Source organism: Haliotis cracherodii, unplaced genomic scaffold (assembly GCF_022045235.1).
Source record: "Haliotis cracherodii isolate W230 unplaced genomic scaffold, xgHalCrac1.p SCAF_2, whole genome shotgun sequence".
Taxonomy (NCBI): Eukaryota; Metazoa; Mollusca; class Gastropoda; order Lepetellida; family Haliotidae; genus Haliotis; species Haliotis cracherodii.
This window is the reverse complement of record NW_027266275.1, coordinates 9,071,970-9,083,954: the sequence shown is the minus strand read 5'-3', so window position 1 is coordinate 9,083,954 and position 11,985 is coordinate 9,071,970. Positions and strand designations below refer to the sequence as shown.

The window sequence follows — 11,985 nt, the reverse complement described above, 5'->3', positions numbered from 1 at the left end:
ACCAGAAATGGGCTTCACACATTGCAACCATGCGGGGGATCGAACCTGGGTCTCCGGCGTTACGAACGAACACTTGAACCACTAGGCTTCCTCATCGTCCCGGAGAGTAAGTGAATATGGCTTTATGCGGCTTAGAATAGGTCTTCAGCAACCAATGCTTGCTGTAAAAAGCGACTATGCTTGTCGTAAAAGGCGACTAACGGGATTGGGTGGGCAGCCTCGCTGACTTGGTTGATGCATGTCATCGTATCCCAATTGCCTGGATCGATGCTCATTGTATCAATCACTGGATTGGCTGGTCTAGACTCGATTATTTACAGACCGCCGTCATATAGGTGAAATATTAATTTTGCTGAGCGCGGCATTAATCAACAAATAAAACAAACAAACAAAATACTGAAACTCAACAGCACAGACAAGACAAGGTTTTACAATCAGAGCCATTCTGGGATTCGAACCCTCGGTCATAGGACCAGGGCACACCTGAAGGACGACACATCGACTTCGACGCCGAATTCAGAATTATCCCACCATTATCACGACGGGCTGTAAATATTCGGATCTGAACCAGACATGTCAGTGGCTGATATCAACGATCTGCGCCGTCCGGAACGATGTCACACAATCGTCCAGGTCACATGTGAGGTGAGGTGAAATTGGGTTTAACGTCGCGCCCAAGGTTATTGCACTTATATAGCGACGTGTGTGTGTGTGTGTGTGCGTGCGTGCGTGCGTGCGTGCGTGCGTGCGTGCGTGCGTGTGTGTGTGTGTGTGTGTGTGTGTGTCTGCTTGTACTAGACCGGACTGATGCCGATTTATAGTGCTAGCCCACCGAGATACCATGCCGCAGTTTAACATGAATACCCCACACAGACACAGCATACTGACTCCGAGCCGACCAGTCCTTGTTTTAGCTCCTTCATGCCGAGCGCCAGACAGGTTAACAACAAGTACCATCTTTTAACATCTTTTGGTATGACGCGGCCGGGGATCGAAGCCCGGACCCCGCTCTCCGGGCGGACGCTTTACCACAAGACCCAGGTCACATGTAGTAACATATATTGAGGCGTGGTGTCCTTATAGTGCCGTCGAGATAAACATGGTGGCATGTGCATCACAGCAAGTCTAGGTCCGGCTGGCTGCTACTTCACAGGAACTGAGCATGTTTGTGTAATGTGGCTTCACATCTACGGTTACTGGCCTGTGGCGGTGCAAAAGTAACATTGAGGCTAATCGGTTATCAAGGTAAGATTCCCAACACGTTTTTGCCATGGTTAATTACAATGCACTTATTGATTCTTCTAGCATCAAAGTAATGTTTGCTTATCTCAAATATTGTGCTAATGATCCCGTCAGTGGCTGTGACGACGAACCACAGTGTAAATTAATTGCCTCACTGCTTATTCTTGGCAGTGGCTCCTGTCTCAGGCGCATACACACCAGCTCGTGAAAGATAGCCATAGTATATATACGCACCACATATACTGTTAAAGAATTGAGGTTAAAGTTACCAAACCCCTACACCCGACGAAACTATCTATGCAAAACGAGTTTTGAAACGATTTCTCCGAGCAGGTTCTTTCTGCACTCATTCACTCACATTCTTGTCATTTTAAAATCCGTTTGAGAATGCAAGTAGTTTTACTTAATCACCCTTAGAACAAAATAACACAAAAAAGTAGATTTGGATAACTGTATTTGACGAGTGCCGCCGGAGGGGCAGGATACGCTCATCTGTAGCGAACACCTAGTGTCATCAAGATATTATAGTTATTGATGAAAACATGTTCATGATATAGTCGGAATCATACAGTCGACTCTGCTACAAGAAGACATTTCTTTTTAATATGGAAAGAGTTTTCTCGTTTTATTTATATGCATAATGTTGAATAAATGTTTAAAATCTTCCGTATTAACATTTATTCAAGTTTTTATGATACATGTACATATACTATTATATGATAATTCAAGATTTATATCAATTCTAGACTATGTCAATTATCCAAAGAAAACGGCGACGCAAAATAAAAGGCAGCTTATTTCTTGAAACTGACAAATGTGAAGTAATCTCATTGTACAGGCAGGCAGAGAGTGTCGTGTTTCCACATACTGCAAATCATTTGAACTAAAAGTTCAAGTGTTTAAAACGGCGTTTCTTTTATCTAGCCTTAAACATAGCTACGGTTCCTTCCGTCAACCGCGCCGGCTGAGACGGCCTAACAAGATGAAGATAACTGTAGCACCGTCCTCCAGTTAACATTTCATTATAGAAATACCCATACATGTACGGTATGCATGTCAGAGAGGCGTCAACGCCAAACACTACGAATATATGTGTGAAGTTGAAAAAATGACAAAATCCTTTTATGCATTTCTGATCATTTACTCGGTACGCTGGTATACGAGACGAACAATAAAAGATTCTTAATGCTTACATATCGAACTAAATGTTTCTCATCCGGGGGTTTTGGTTCTGGTCGTCAAACATATGACTATTGTGCTAACCAAATACTGTAATCTAAATACTGTACAGATCCAAGTACTGTACTGTACACATCCAAACACTGTACACATCCAAATACTGTACACATCCAAATACTGTACACATCCAGGTACTGTTCTGTACACATCCAAATACTGTACACATCCAAATACTGTACACATCCAAATGCTGTACACATCCATGTACTATACTGTAAACATCCAAAAAGTGTACTCAACACATCCAAATACTGTACACATCCAAACACTGTACACATCCAAATGCTGTACACATACAAGGACTATACTGTACACATCCAAAAAATGTACTCAACACATCCAAATACTCTTCACATCCAAGTACTGTACACATCCAAGTACTGTACTGTACACATCCAAGTACTGTACACATCCAAACACTGTACTGTTACATCCAAGTACTGTACTGTACACATCCAAGTACTGTACACATCCAAGTACTGTACACATCCAAGTACTGTACTGTACACATCCAAACACTGTACTGTTACATCCAAGTACTGTACTGTACACATCCAAGTACAGTACACATCCAAGTACTGTACACATCCAAGTACTGTACTGTACACATCCAAGTACTGTACTGTACACATCCAAGTACTGTACACATCCAAATACTGTACTGTTACATCCAAGTACTGTACTGTACACATCCAAGTACTGTACACATCCAAGTACTGTACTGTACACATCCAAGTACTGTACACATCCAAATACTTTACTGTTACATCCAAGTACTGTACTGTACACATCCAAGTACTGTACACAACTAACTACTGAACCGTACACGTCAAATACTGTACACGTCAAATACTGTACACGACCAAGTACTGTACACATCCAAGTACTGTACACAACCAACTACTGAACCGTACACGTCAAATACTGTACACGTCAAATACTGTACACGACCAAGTACTGTACACATCCAAGTACTGTACACATCCCAGTGCTGTACACATGCAGGTACTGTACAATACACATCTAAGCTATGCACAAATACCAGCACCCCAGTCATCCAAGTACTGTACATGTACACATCCAAGTACAGTACAATCCAAACAGTGTACACATCGTCTAAGGCGCTGCGATTCGCTCTGGGTTCTGTCCCTTGGCAACTCTGGTATATTCGCTGACTAGTCACCGATCGGTCTCAACCAGTTGAAAACATATCGCCATACCTGGGGTGAACAATTGCCGATCAATCACTAACAAGTTGCACAACCTATAGCTGATTGATCGGCGACCATTCAATTCCAAATATGGGCAGAAGCAGTTGCACCGGTCTCAGCGATCGCCAGTCGGTCGCAAAGGAAATCAGTCGCCAGTAGGTTACATCACGGTCACACTGTCTGTGTGACTGTAGCTTAATATCCATCTTTAGTGAGTGAGTTGGGTTTAACGCCGCTTTTAACAGTTTTTCAGTTATATCACGATGTGTCAGCTTAATGTGGGAGGAAAGCCCGAAGTGATGCAGGTCTCAGACGTTTACCACTTCGGTGAAACCCACGAGCACGGGTATGGTGCTGACAAACCTAGAAACATAATCGGGTCGAACCGGGATTCGAACCAACAATCATAGGTTTCTGGCGTGCCAAAGGGACGCAACTCTGCACACTGAATCGCGGCCACCCTTGCCCCCTATATCCATCTTTAAATAGACAGGCCAATCAAAGTGTCACGTACATGTTTAAGATAAACTGTTACAGGATTACTTATGATTATGGCAAGGTTTTTTTTTGCTTTTAATAAAAAGCAGTCGTAAAATCTGTATCTCTCAGTTTGGCCGGAAGAAACCTGGTCTGGACCATTCAACAGAGTGATCTTACCGCTAAAGTGAGTCTCGATTATCCACAGTAACAAATTCCATTGGGCGTCAAAGGCAAAATAGTGGGGGAATATTATGCGAACTTTTATATGAATTATATGATTTTTTTTTAACATAGGCCAAACTGTCGTAGTGTTGCGATGGTTTTGTGGACAGGTGCTTATGTAACTGTTAATGTTTTTGTCAAATTGTTTTTTTATTTGCAAACTGAAAGGTCATTGGCCCATAGTTCAACGTATTTACAAGGTATGTGTGTTTCTTTTAACTAACAATGCATGATGTATGTACAATGCAATATTTTGTAATAAAGTAATATTTGAAGTTGACATGAGTATGCAAAACAAATCAATATTTGGGTAAGTTATAAACTTCTTTGGAATATACTTGTTTCTTAATTGACGATAGAGTTAACACACAAGCATAAAATGATACTAATTTTCTACAACATAAAGGTTACAAGATGTACAGATATTGTTAGACTTTTTAAATAGACCTTTATAGATCTTTAAATCATAATATCCTGCTCTGAACTGCGCTAGCGATACTGGAATTGTTTTTATCGTAACAGATATTAGATATTCTTCGAGTATAAATTGTTGTTTGAAGAGAGAATTGGTATATGTACATTTGCTTTTTCTCAGTTTTTCTATCCACATTTGCTGAAAACAATCTTTAGCTCTTTGGAGCAATAATCACATACACATCTTGACATTTCCAACACCCTGATCATCTATGCGTATCCAAGGCCTAAACTGAAAAGCGTGATTTTGATATTTGTTGCCCAATTATTTTTATTGCGTGAGTGACTGGCATTTTGATCCAGATAGAACAGCATGTTATAGGCTTTTACTGGGTATCGCGTGGATGAAAGAGTCGTTAGTTTTAACCAATAATTTATTCAGCACTTAAGCGAAAATATATACAATGGATATCTGCCACATTCCCCAAGTACAATACCGTTTGGGATGGAGGATCGAACCCCAATTACACGTTTACACGCATAAAGATGAACTTTGTCTATACACTCATATTTTCTATAACCCCATATTTCTGATTCATAAAGTAAATTTGGCATTATCTTTGTATAAACAATTTGAAAGTATAAATTACAGGGTAGATTATCATATTTTAGCAAACTTTGTAGGATTGACATCAACACTTTCTTAGCCTTAACAGATGTAGATTCTAGATATTTATTCCAACTCAAAGTCCTAGTAAACAATATTCCAAGGTAAGTATAAGATGAAACTACCTCTATATGTGCACCTTTGTATATCCATTGCTCTAATTTTGATTATTTCCCACAGCTTTTAAAAAAAAACAACTTTAGTTTTGTTTAGATTGACGGACAGTGACCACTTGTAACAATAATTTTCCAAAATATTTATGTGACTTTGAAGACCAATTACCGAATCAGAAAAAAAGGACAACATCGTCATCAAAAAGTAAAAGGAATATTTCTATTAGATCTGGATATAACTATATGCCATGTTTAGATTTTAAGTTAATTTCAAGAACAAGTTCATTTATAAAAAAAGAGAACAAGATTGGGCTTAATACGCAACCCTGACGCACCCCCAAAGGGCAATCAGACATGCTTGTAAGGTTATTGCCATTGGTTCGTACACAAGCTTTAACTGATTCGTAAATGGCTTTTCATGCTTTTACTGGACTACAAGGACGAATTACAATACGCAGTTATTTATAAGTCATTTTTGTATTGCTACTACAGTATTTTATAATATTTTGGGTCACTTGGACAATTCCATACATAGCGAACTGAACCGTTCGGATTACTGAACCTCCTTTGGCCCAAACAGAGAATGTCCTGTGATCTATCGTACTATCATGAATATCACACCACGGTGTGGCAGGATGGCACAATCAGCCAATGTTTAGACGTGTCTTATGATAAGCAAGAGGTACTGGAGAACTGTTCTGATCCAGACTTCACACATGCTTTCCCATCAATACTGGTGTATTCAATTCTACAGAAAAGGTTACATGTATGACCTGTATACTGTTCGTCTTTGGCTTTCAGACCAATGCATTATCACTTGAGCTGGATCCTGTATCTCGTGCTGTTGTGTTTGGCTGCCGCGGTATGTCGGGGTAAGTTAAATCCGCATCCGCTGTTACGACAATGCAAACCTGCCATGTCAACGTTAGTCTGTTGTGCGGAAAGACGTTAGTATAAAACGTCAGTGTCAGAGAAAAAATCTCGATTATATACAGAAACACATTGGGTGTAAGAAGCAAAATAATTATGAAAATTATTTCAATGGATTAATAATAAGTAATGACACCAAGTGTTCGCGAAAAGGGTACGAAAGTGTTCCGCCTGTAGCACCTCCAATTCACACAATTAACGCTATTGAATAACTTTCAGTATGTAAAGTACGTGACATAGGTTTTACTGTCGGTTTCTGACAAGCGTGAACGAGTACACTTTATTTTACTTGGAAAATTCATGTATGTATTAATTATATGATTTGCTGAAGACAAAAGGAGTATGGAAAGAGAGCGCATGCCCTCATTTTTCGCAAATATCTGTTCCGGCAACGGACAAGTTCCCGATCCACTAGTGACTTCGTTACATAGCGTTTATGGTGTAAAGAGAGGGATATTCATTCGCGAAAGTGGGGTAAATTGAACAAAAAGTATTCACGAATCAGGTGTAAATTATTTACTAAGTTTCATGATAAAGACTAACGTGCGATCCAGGTTAACATCGCAATGGCATGACGTTCAAGATAAAATCCAAAGGGCCATAGCCAAAACAGTATGCACTTGTCATAGCTTTCTTATAACAGCAAAATAAGGATGAATTGGGCAATATAATAACCTACTTGAATATAATTCGTAAGCAATGACACAATCATCCATGGTTACAGCCGACACATCCCTGACACCTTGGATGTTGTGAAAGATATAGGAATTTATCTTTAATTATGTAACTTAATGTAGACCTGAGTTGTATACATACGACGGTCGGTTATTGCAACTCAATCGATTAAAAACCAAGAGCTCATGATCGGCAGCCCCCTCTGTTCGCCAAGGAAAGAAACTATTTGACTAATAAATGTTAACTTTACTATTAGCTACGATCTTAATACGTTAGGTTTAAATCTATTTGGGCCATATTCTAGCCTTGTGAAAATTATCATTGAGTAAATATCTTGTTGTCAATACTTCCTTTTGCAAACATATTCTATGTACAATATATTAGTATACTATTCGGACGGCAATATTCCAATATGAGTATGTGTACCAATGTCAATAGCCATTAAGGGGCGATCGCGTAGCCCAGTGGTCCAAGCGTTCGCTCGTCACGCCGAAGACCTGGGTTCGATTTCCGACATGGGTACAATGTGTGAAGCCCATTTCCGCTGTCCCCCAACAGAAACAGAAGGCTTTCTTTTTCTGCTCAGAAATAGGAAATGTAGATTATGCAATTAATGAGACTGTCCAACGCATTGTCAGTGGAGGCCCAGCTTTGGCACAAACACAGTATCTAAAGTGACCTGATGGCGTGGCTCGATATTTTTATTAACGTCTTCGCCATGCTTGTGGTTTTGACACAGAGACCCATCCATGGTACGACCCATGATATGTAGAGGGCGTCATGGAAAATGATAAATAAAAATCCCTTTGGAATAGGCCCGTATACAGCTTCAGACCTACAAACCTGATCTTGTCCTTTTTGATAAATCCAATGAAATCTTGTATACCATCATTGAATTTTCTGTCCCTTTTGACACAAATTTAATTGACAAGATTCAGATAAAACATACCATATATGCGTACCTCGCTTTCGAAATGTCACGCTGGCTCCCCATTGTTCTCTCTGCCTCAGGTTTGGTACCTCCTAATCTGTTGACTGACATTGGGAGAGTACCCGGGTTTGCTGCCAGGAATACCTTCTGACTAACTGGGTAATGCATAAGGCTGCAGTGTTGGGGAGTCTTCACATTCTCCTAAACGTTCTGGGTGGGTTTGACTAGACAGCACTTGCTGGGAGAAGTCTCATTCACTGTCTGGGATGCGTGTAGAGGGGGCAAGGGCCCTGAGCTGATGATGAGCCTAACCAGCCTGACAGTACCAGGATCACCCAAACCCTCTTTGCTCCATTTTTATTTTAATCTGTACATATTAATAATACTAATAATGAAGACTTAAGAAAATCTGGAGTTCAGAGCTGAACGCTCGGAAAAAAGTCCAAGCCACAACTACTTATGCTATACCCGTCCTTTCGTGTTCGTTTGGTGTTGTTGATTGGACGAAACACGAAACTCAAGGTATTGACACCCATCCGATTGCCTTAGGTTTGGTATCCCTAAATCTGTTGACTGACATTGTGAGAGTACCGGGATTTGCTGCCAGCAATACAGCCCATCTGACAATGTGGGTAGTGCAGAAGGCTGCAGTGTTGGGAGTCTTCATATTCTCCGAAAAGGTCTGAGTGGGTTTGAATGGCGGTCCCATTTAGATCGGACTCTGAGCTGATGATGAGCCTTACCAGCCTGATTGTGCAAGGATCACTCAAACCTTGTTGCATTTTATATTTTAATCTGTACTACTACTACTACTACTACCACTACCACTACCACTACTACTACTACTACCACGTCTACTACTACTACTACTATATATATATATATAATGCAATAAGATAGTGCGTTTGATTAAATATAAATTTCATAAAAGCATCTCTGATTTTATCTTCAGCTAAGCAAGTTTGTACCTTCTCCGAGGTGGTTGATTCAGCTGGTAGTAAGGATGACTGGAAGGGCTACAAGGTTGTTCAGAATCCTGACAAGTGTAAGACGTTTTGCCGATCCTTCGACTGGTGCACTGCTGCGGAGTTCGACTTTAGTACCTACTCTTGTTATCTGTACAGAGGAGCTACATCGCTCTCCCACAAGAAAGAAAGCGTCTACATGAAGACAGGATGCACTGAAGGTGGGTATTCTAGTGATAGCACAAACATTACACTACAGTTTTATTACTGATACATATATATTAAAGTGTTTTCGTACACACAGTATGGTTAGTCCTTTATCAGGCATTTTACCATTGTATCTTTGTACATATGGTAAACATATAAAAAAAACAATGCCAGATTCCAAAGAATAGCAAGTCTCCACTCTCCACTAAACAGCTTCCATTGGAAAAAAGGAAAACTAGCTACACAAAATACATGAATGGGTCACTGAAAATCAGTGATGACACCAGGCTTTCCCTCTGTTGGTTGAGTTGTCTGAGGAACCACGACTCGATGTGTTGAGTCTCCTTGCTGCCAGAGGCCGCTGGTGTTTTGAACTATTCCATGATTTGGTCAAATTTGGATTCTTGGTTTATCATCACCATACCCCTGCTCGTTTTGTAAGTTGTAAATATTAAAGTCTCACTTTTGCTTTGCTGTGACATAACTGAAATAATTTTAGAAGGGGTGTCATTCCTCCCAAATTGCTATTGGTTGGAAAGACAAAAAATATGATGTCCTTTCAAGTTTTTTAACTTGCGTTTATATTCTGCCAAAAGTTATTTTAAAAAATGAGAAATCTGAAAAAATAATCATAATGATTTTCAGTTACAACTTCTCCGCCAACGTCTGTAGAAACTAGAACTACGACTGCATCTACTACTATTACTGAATCATCGCCATCAACAGTCAAGGACACAACCCCTTCTAGAACATCCATTAATGTCCCTACCATCACCGAATCATCGCCATCAACAGTCAAAGACACTACAACCTCTCCCAGAACATCCACTAATGTCCCCACTATCACCGAATCATCGCCATCAACCATCAAAGTCACAACCCCTTCTAGAACATCCATTAATGTCCCTACCATCACCGAATCGACGCCATCAACAGTCAAAGACACTACAACCTCTTCCAGAACATCCACTAATGTCCCCACTACAGCCTCTTCAATCACATCTATTTATGTCCCTACTATCACCGATTCATCACTATCAACAGTTGGACACACAACCTCTGCCAGCACATCAACTACTGATATGACACAGATGGTGGAATCTGGGGTAATAATGCCTTCTCGTGCAGCTGGGAACACTGCCCTATTTCGACAAAGAAGAACAAGCACCCAAGCCACTACTACCAGCAGGCTTTCCAATTTAGCTCAAACTAACTCGTTTGTTCCCTTTTTACTCTGGTTACGCTGTAGTTTGGCACCTACTGACATATATAACGTAGCCACAACGACAACTACCACCACCACTGCTGCTGATTCGGAACTTGTACAAACCCCTGTCGGATCAGTTCGCACTGAAACACCTCTGTGTCAAATCGACACAATACATGCAAAAAACGATCGCTTATGTTTTAATATCGACAAGTTCATTAACTGGAAATTTCATGTACCTGGGAAAACACCCCAAGTATTTCTCGTGCTATCTTGTGACAGGTGCAAGCCGTTGCATGTATCTGTTCCCGCGCGATGTAAGGGTGTTGTGTGTTTCTATGTAAGTAAACGTGGTACAATTCTCCATGTACAGGAAGATCATTGTAAAATGCCTAAATCAATTTTCTATCAACCACAATTCCCTCCAACGCAGATGAAAAAAACAGCACCCCAATATGTTAGCGACGTGTCATCATCTTCTTTGTATCCATCACGAAAAGACAACGTGGTAATCATACATCAGGATGCTTTATATCAGATGGAACCAATACCTGTTAATGAAGCAGTTACCGAGGGTCTAACAGATCCGCCAATGTCGAACGCAGCAGATGTTTCATTGAACTCTTCCGACACGGAAACTGTTCAACACGACAGAGTGCCCAATGTAACGGCGTCAACTCGCCACGCTCCTCACACCTTCGAAGAACGGGCGCCCCGACCAAAGGTGAAGGAAGCTCAATTTCATCCGTCCCAAACAATTGCCCCGAGTAAACAAACCCAGAGAGAGAAGAGACGGAGATCACGTCGAAGGCGCAAAGGCAAACATCGCATTAAAAACAGAAACAAAGGGAAACAAAAATCCAGACGCCGGAAGTCGCGCAAGAAGTTGTTGAAGTCTCGCAGACGTAAAAAGCTTTTATCTCTTGGTTCCGGAATACGTTCAGCCCTAGGCTGAATGAGTGCGATGTAATTGAATTTTCTTATTTCCTTATCGTTAGTACAAAACCCCTCAATTTGTATGACTAGTGACACACGCATATATGTGCTTAATATTAAACAATGTATATAAGGTATTGTCAATGAATTGTGTAAAATATTTCAATGCATTTTGAACCCGCCCATATTCAAGAGGTAAGATTCAACATCGCATTAAGGGACCGAATATTCGGGGCTGGCGGGTGGCGTCTGCGATTTTATCGAAAAATATGTATTGTTTCAGAAAATATTAACAAATAAGTATGCTTCAGAATTTCGAAAAATAAAACTATACTTTTTGTTTTTATAAAAATATATATGCTCATAGTTTTAATTAAAAACATTATGTCTGGGGGCTGCAGCAGGAAAAAGATCAAGTCTCCATACACACAACCCCCACCCCAACCAACACATAAATCAAATGATCGGTCCCTAATATACAGTTTGTGTGCTTCTGTTCACATGCTTATATTATATAGATATTTTTGTATGTAAATATATACAACT

The 11,985-nt window shown here is 40.3% G+C and overlaps 1 protein-coding gene across 1 annotated transcript; it reads left to right on the top strand.

The window, feature by feature from the left end:
• Positions 1-964: 964 nt before the first annotated feature.
• LOC139468662 (uncharacterized) lies at positions 965-11,985 on the top strand. Its single transcript, XM_071250785.1, has 4 exons — positions 965-1,245; positions 6,390-6,460; positions 9,077-9,310; positions 9,942-11,985. The coding sequence occupies exons 2-4, from the start codon at positions 6,394-6,396 to the stop codon at positions 11,456-11,458; spliced, it is 1,818 nt and encodes a 605-aa protein (XP_071106886.1). The 5' UTR covers positions 965-1,245; positions 6,390-6,393; the 3' UTR covers positions 11,459-11,985.

Excerpts from the sequence above, each read along its gene's own strand:
- LOC139468662 (XM_071250785.1), top strand. The coding sequence starts at position 6,394 with ATGCATTATCACTTGAGCTGGATCCTGTATCTCGTGCTGTTGTGTTTG. Across the intron at positions 6,461-9,076 it reads GGCTGCCGCGGTATGTCGGG|CTAAGCAAGTTTGTACCTTC; the intron begins GTAAGTTAAATC and ends TTTTATCTTCAG. Across the intron at positions 9,311-9,941 it reads GAAGACAGGATGCACTGAAG|TTACAACTTCTCCGCCAACG; the intron begins GTGGGTATTCTA and ends AATGATTTTCAG.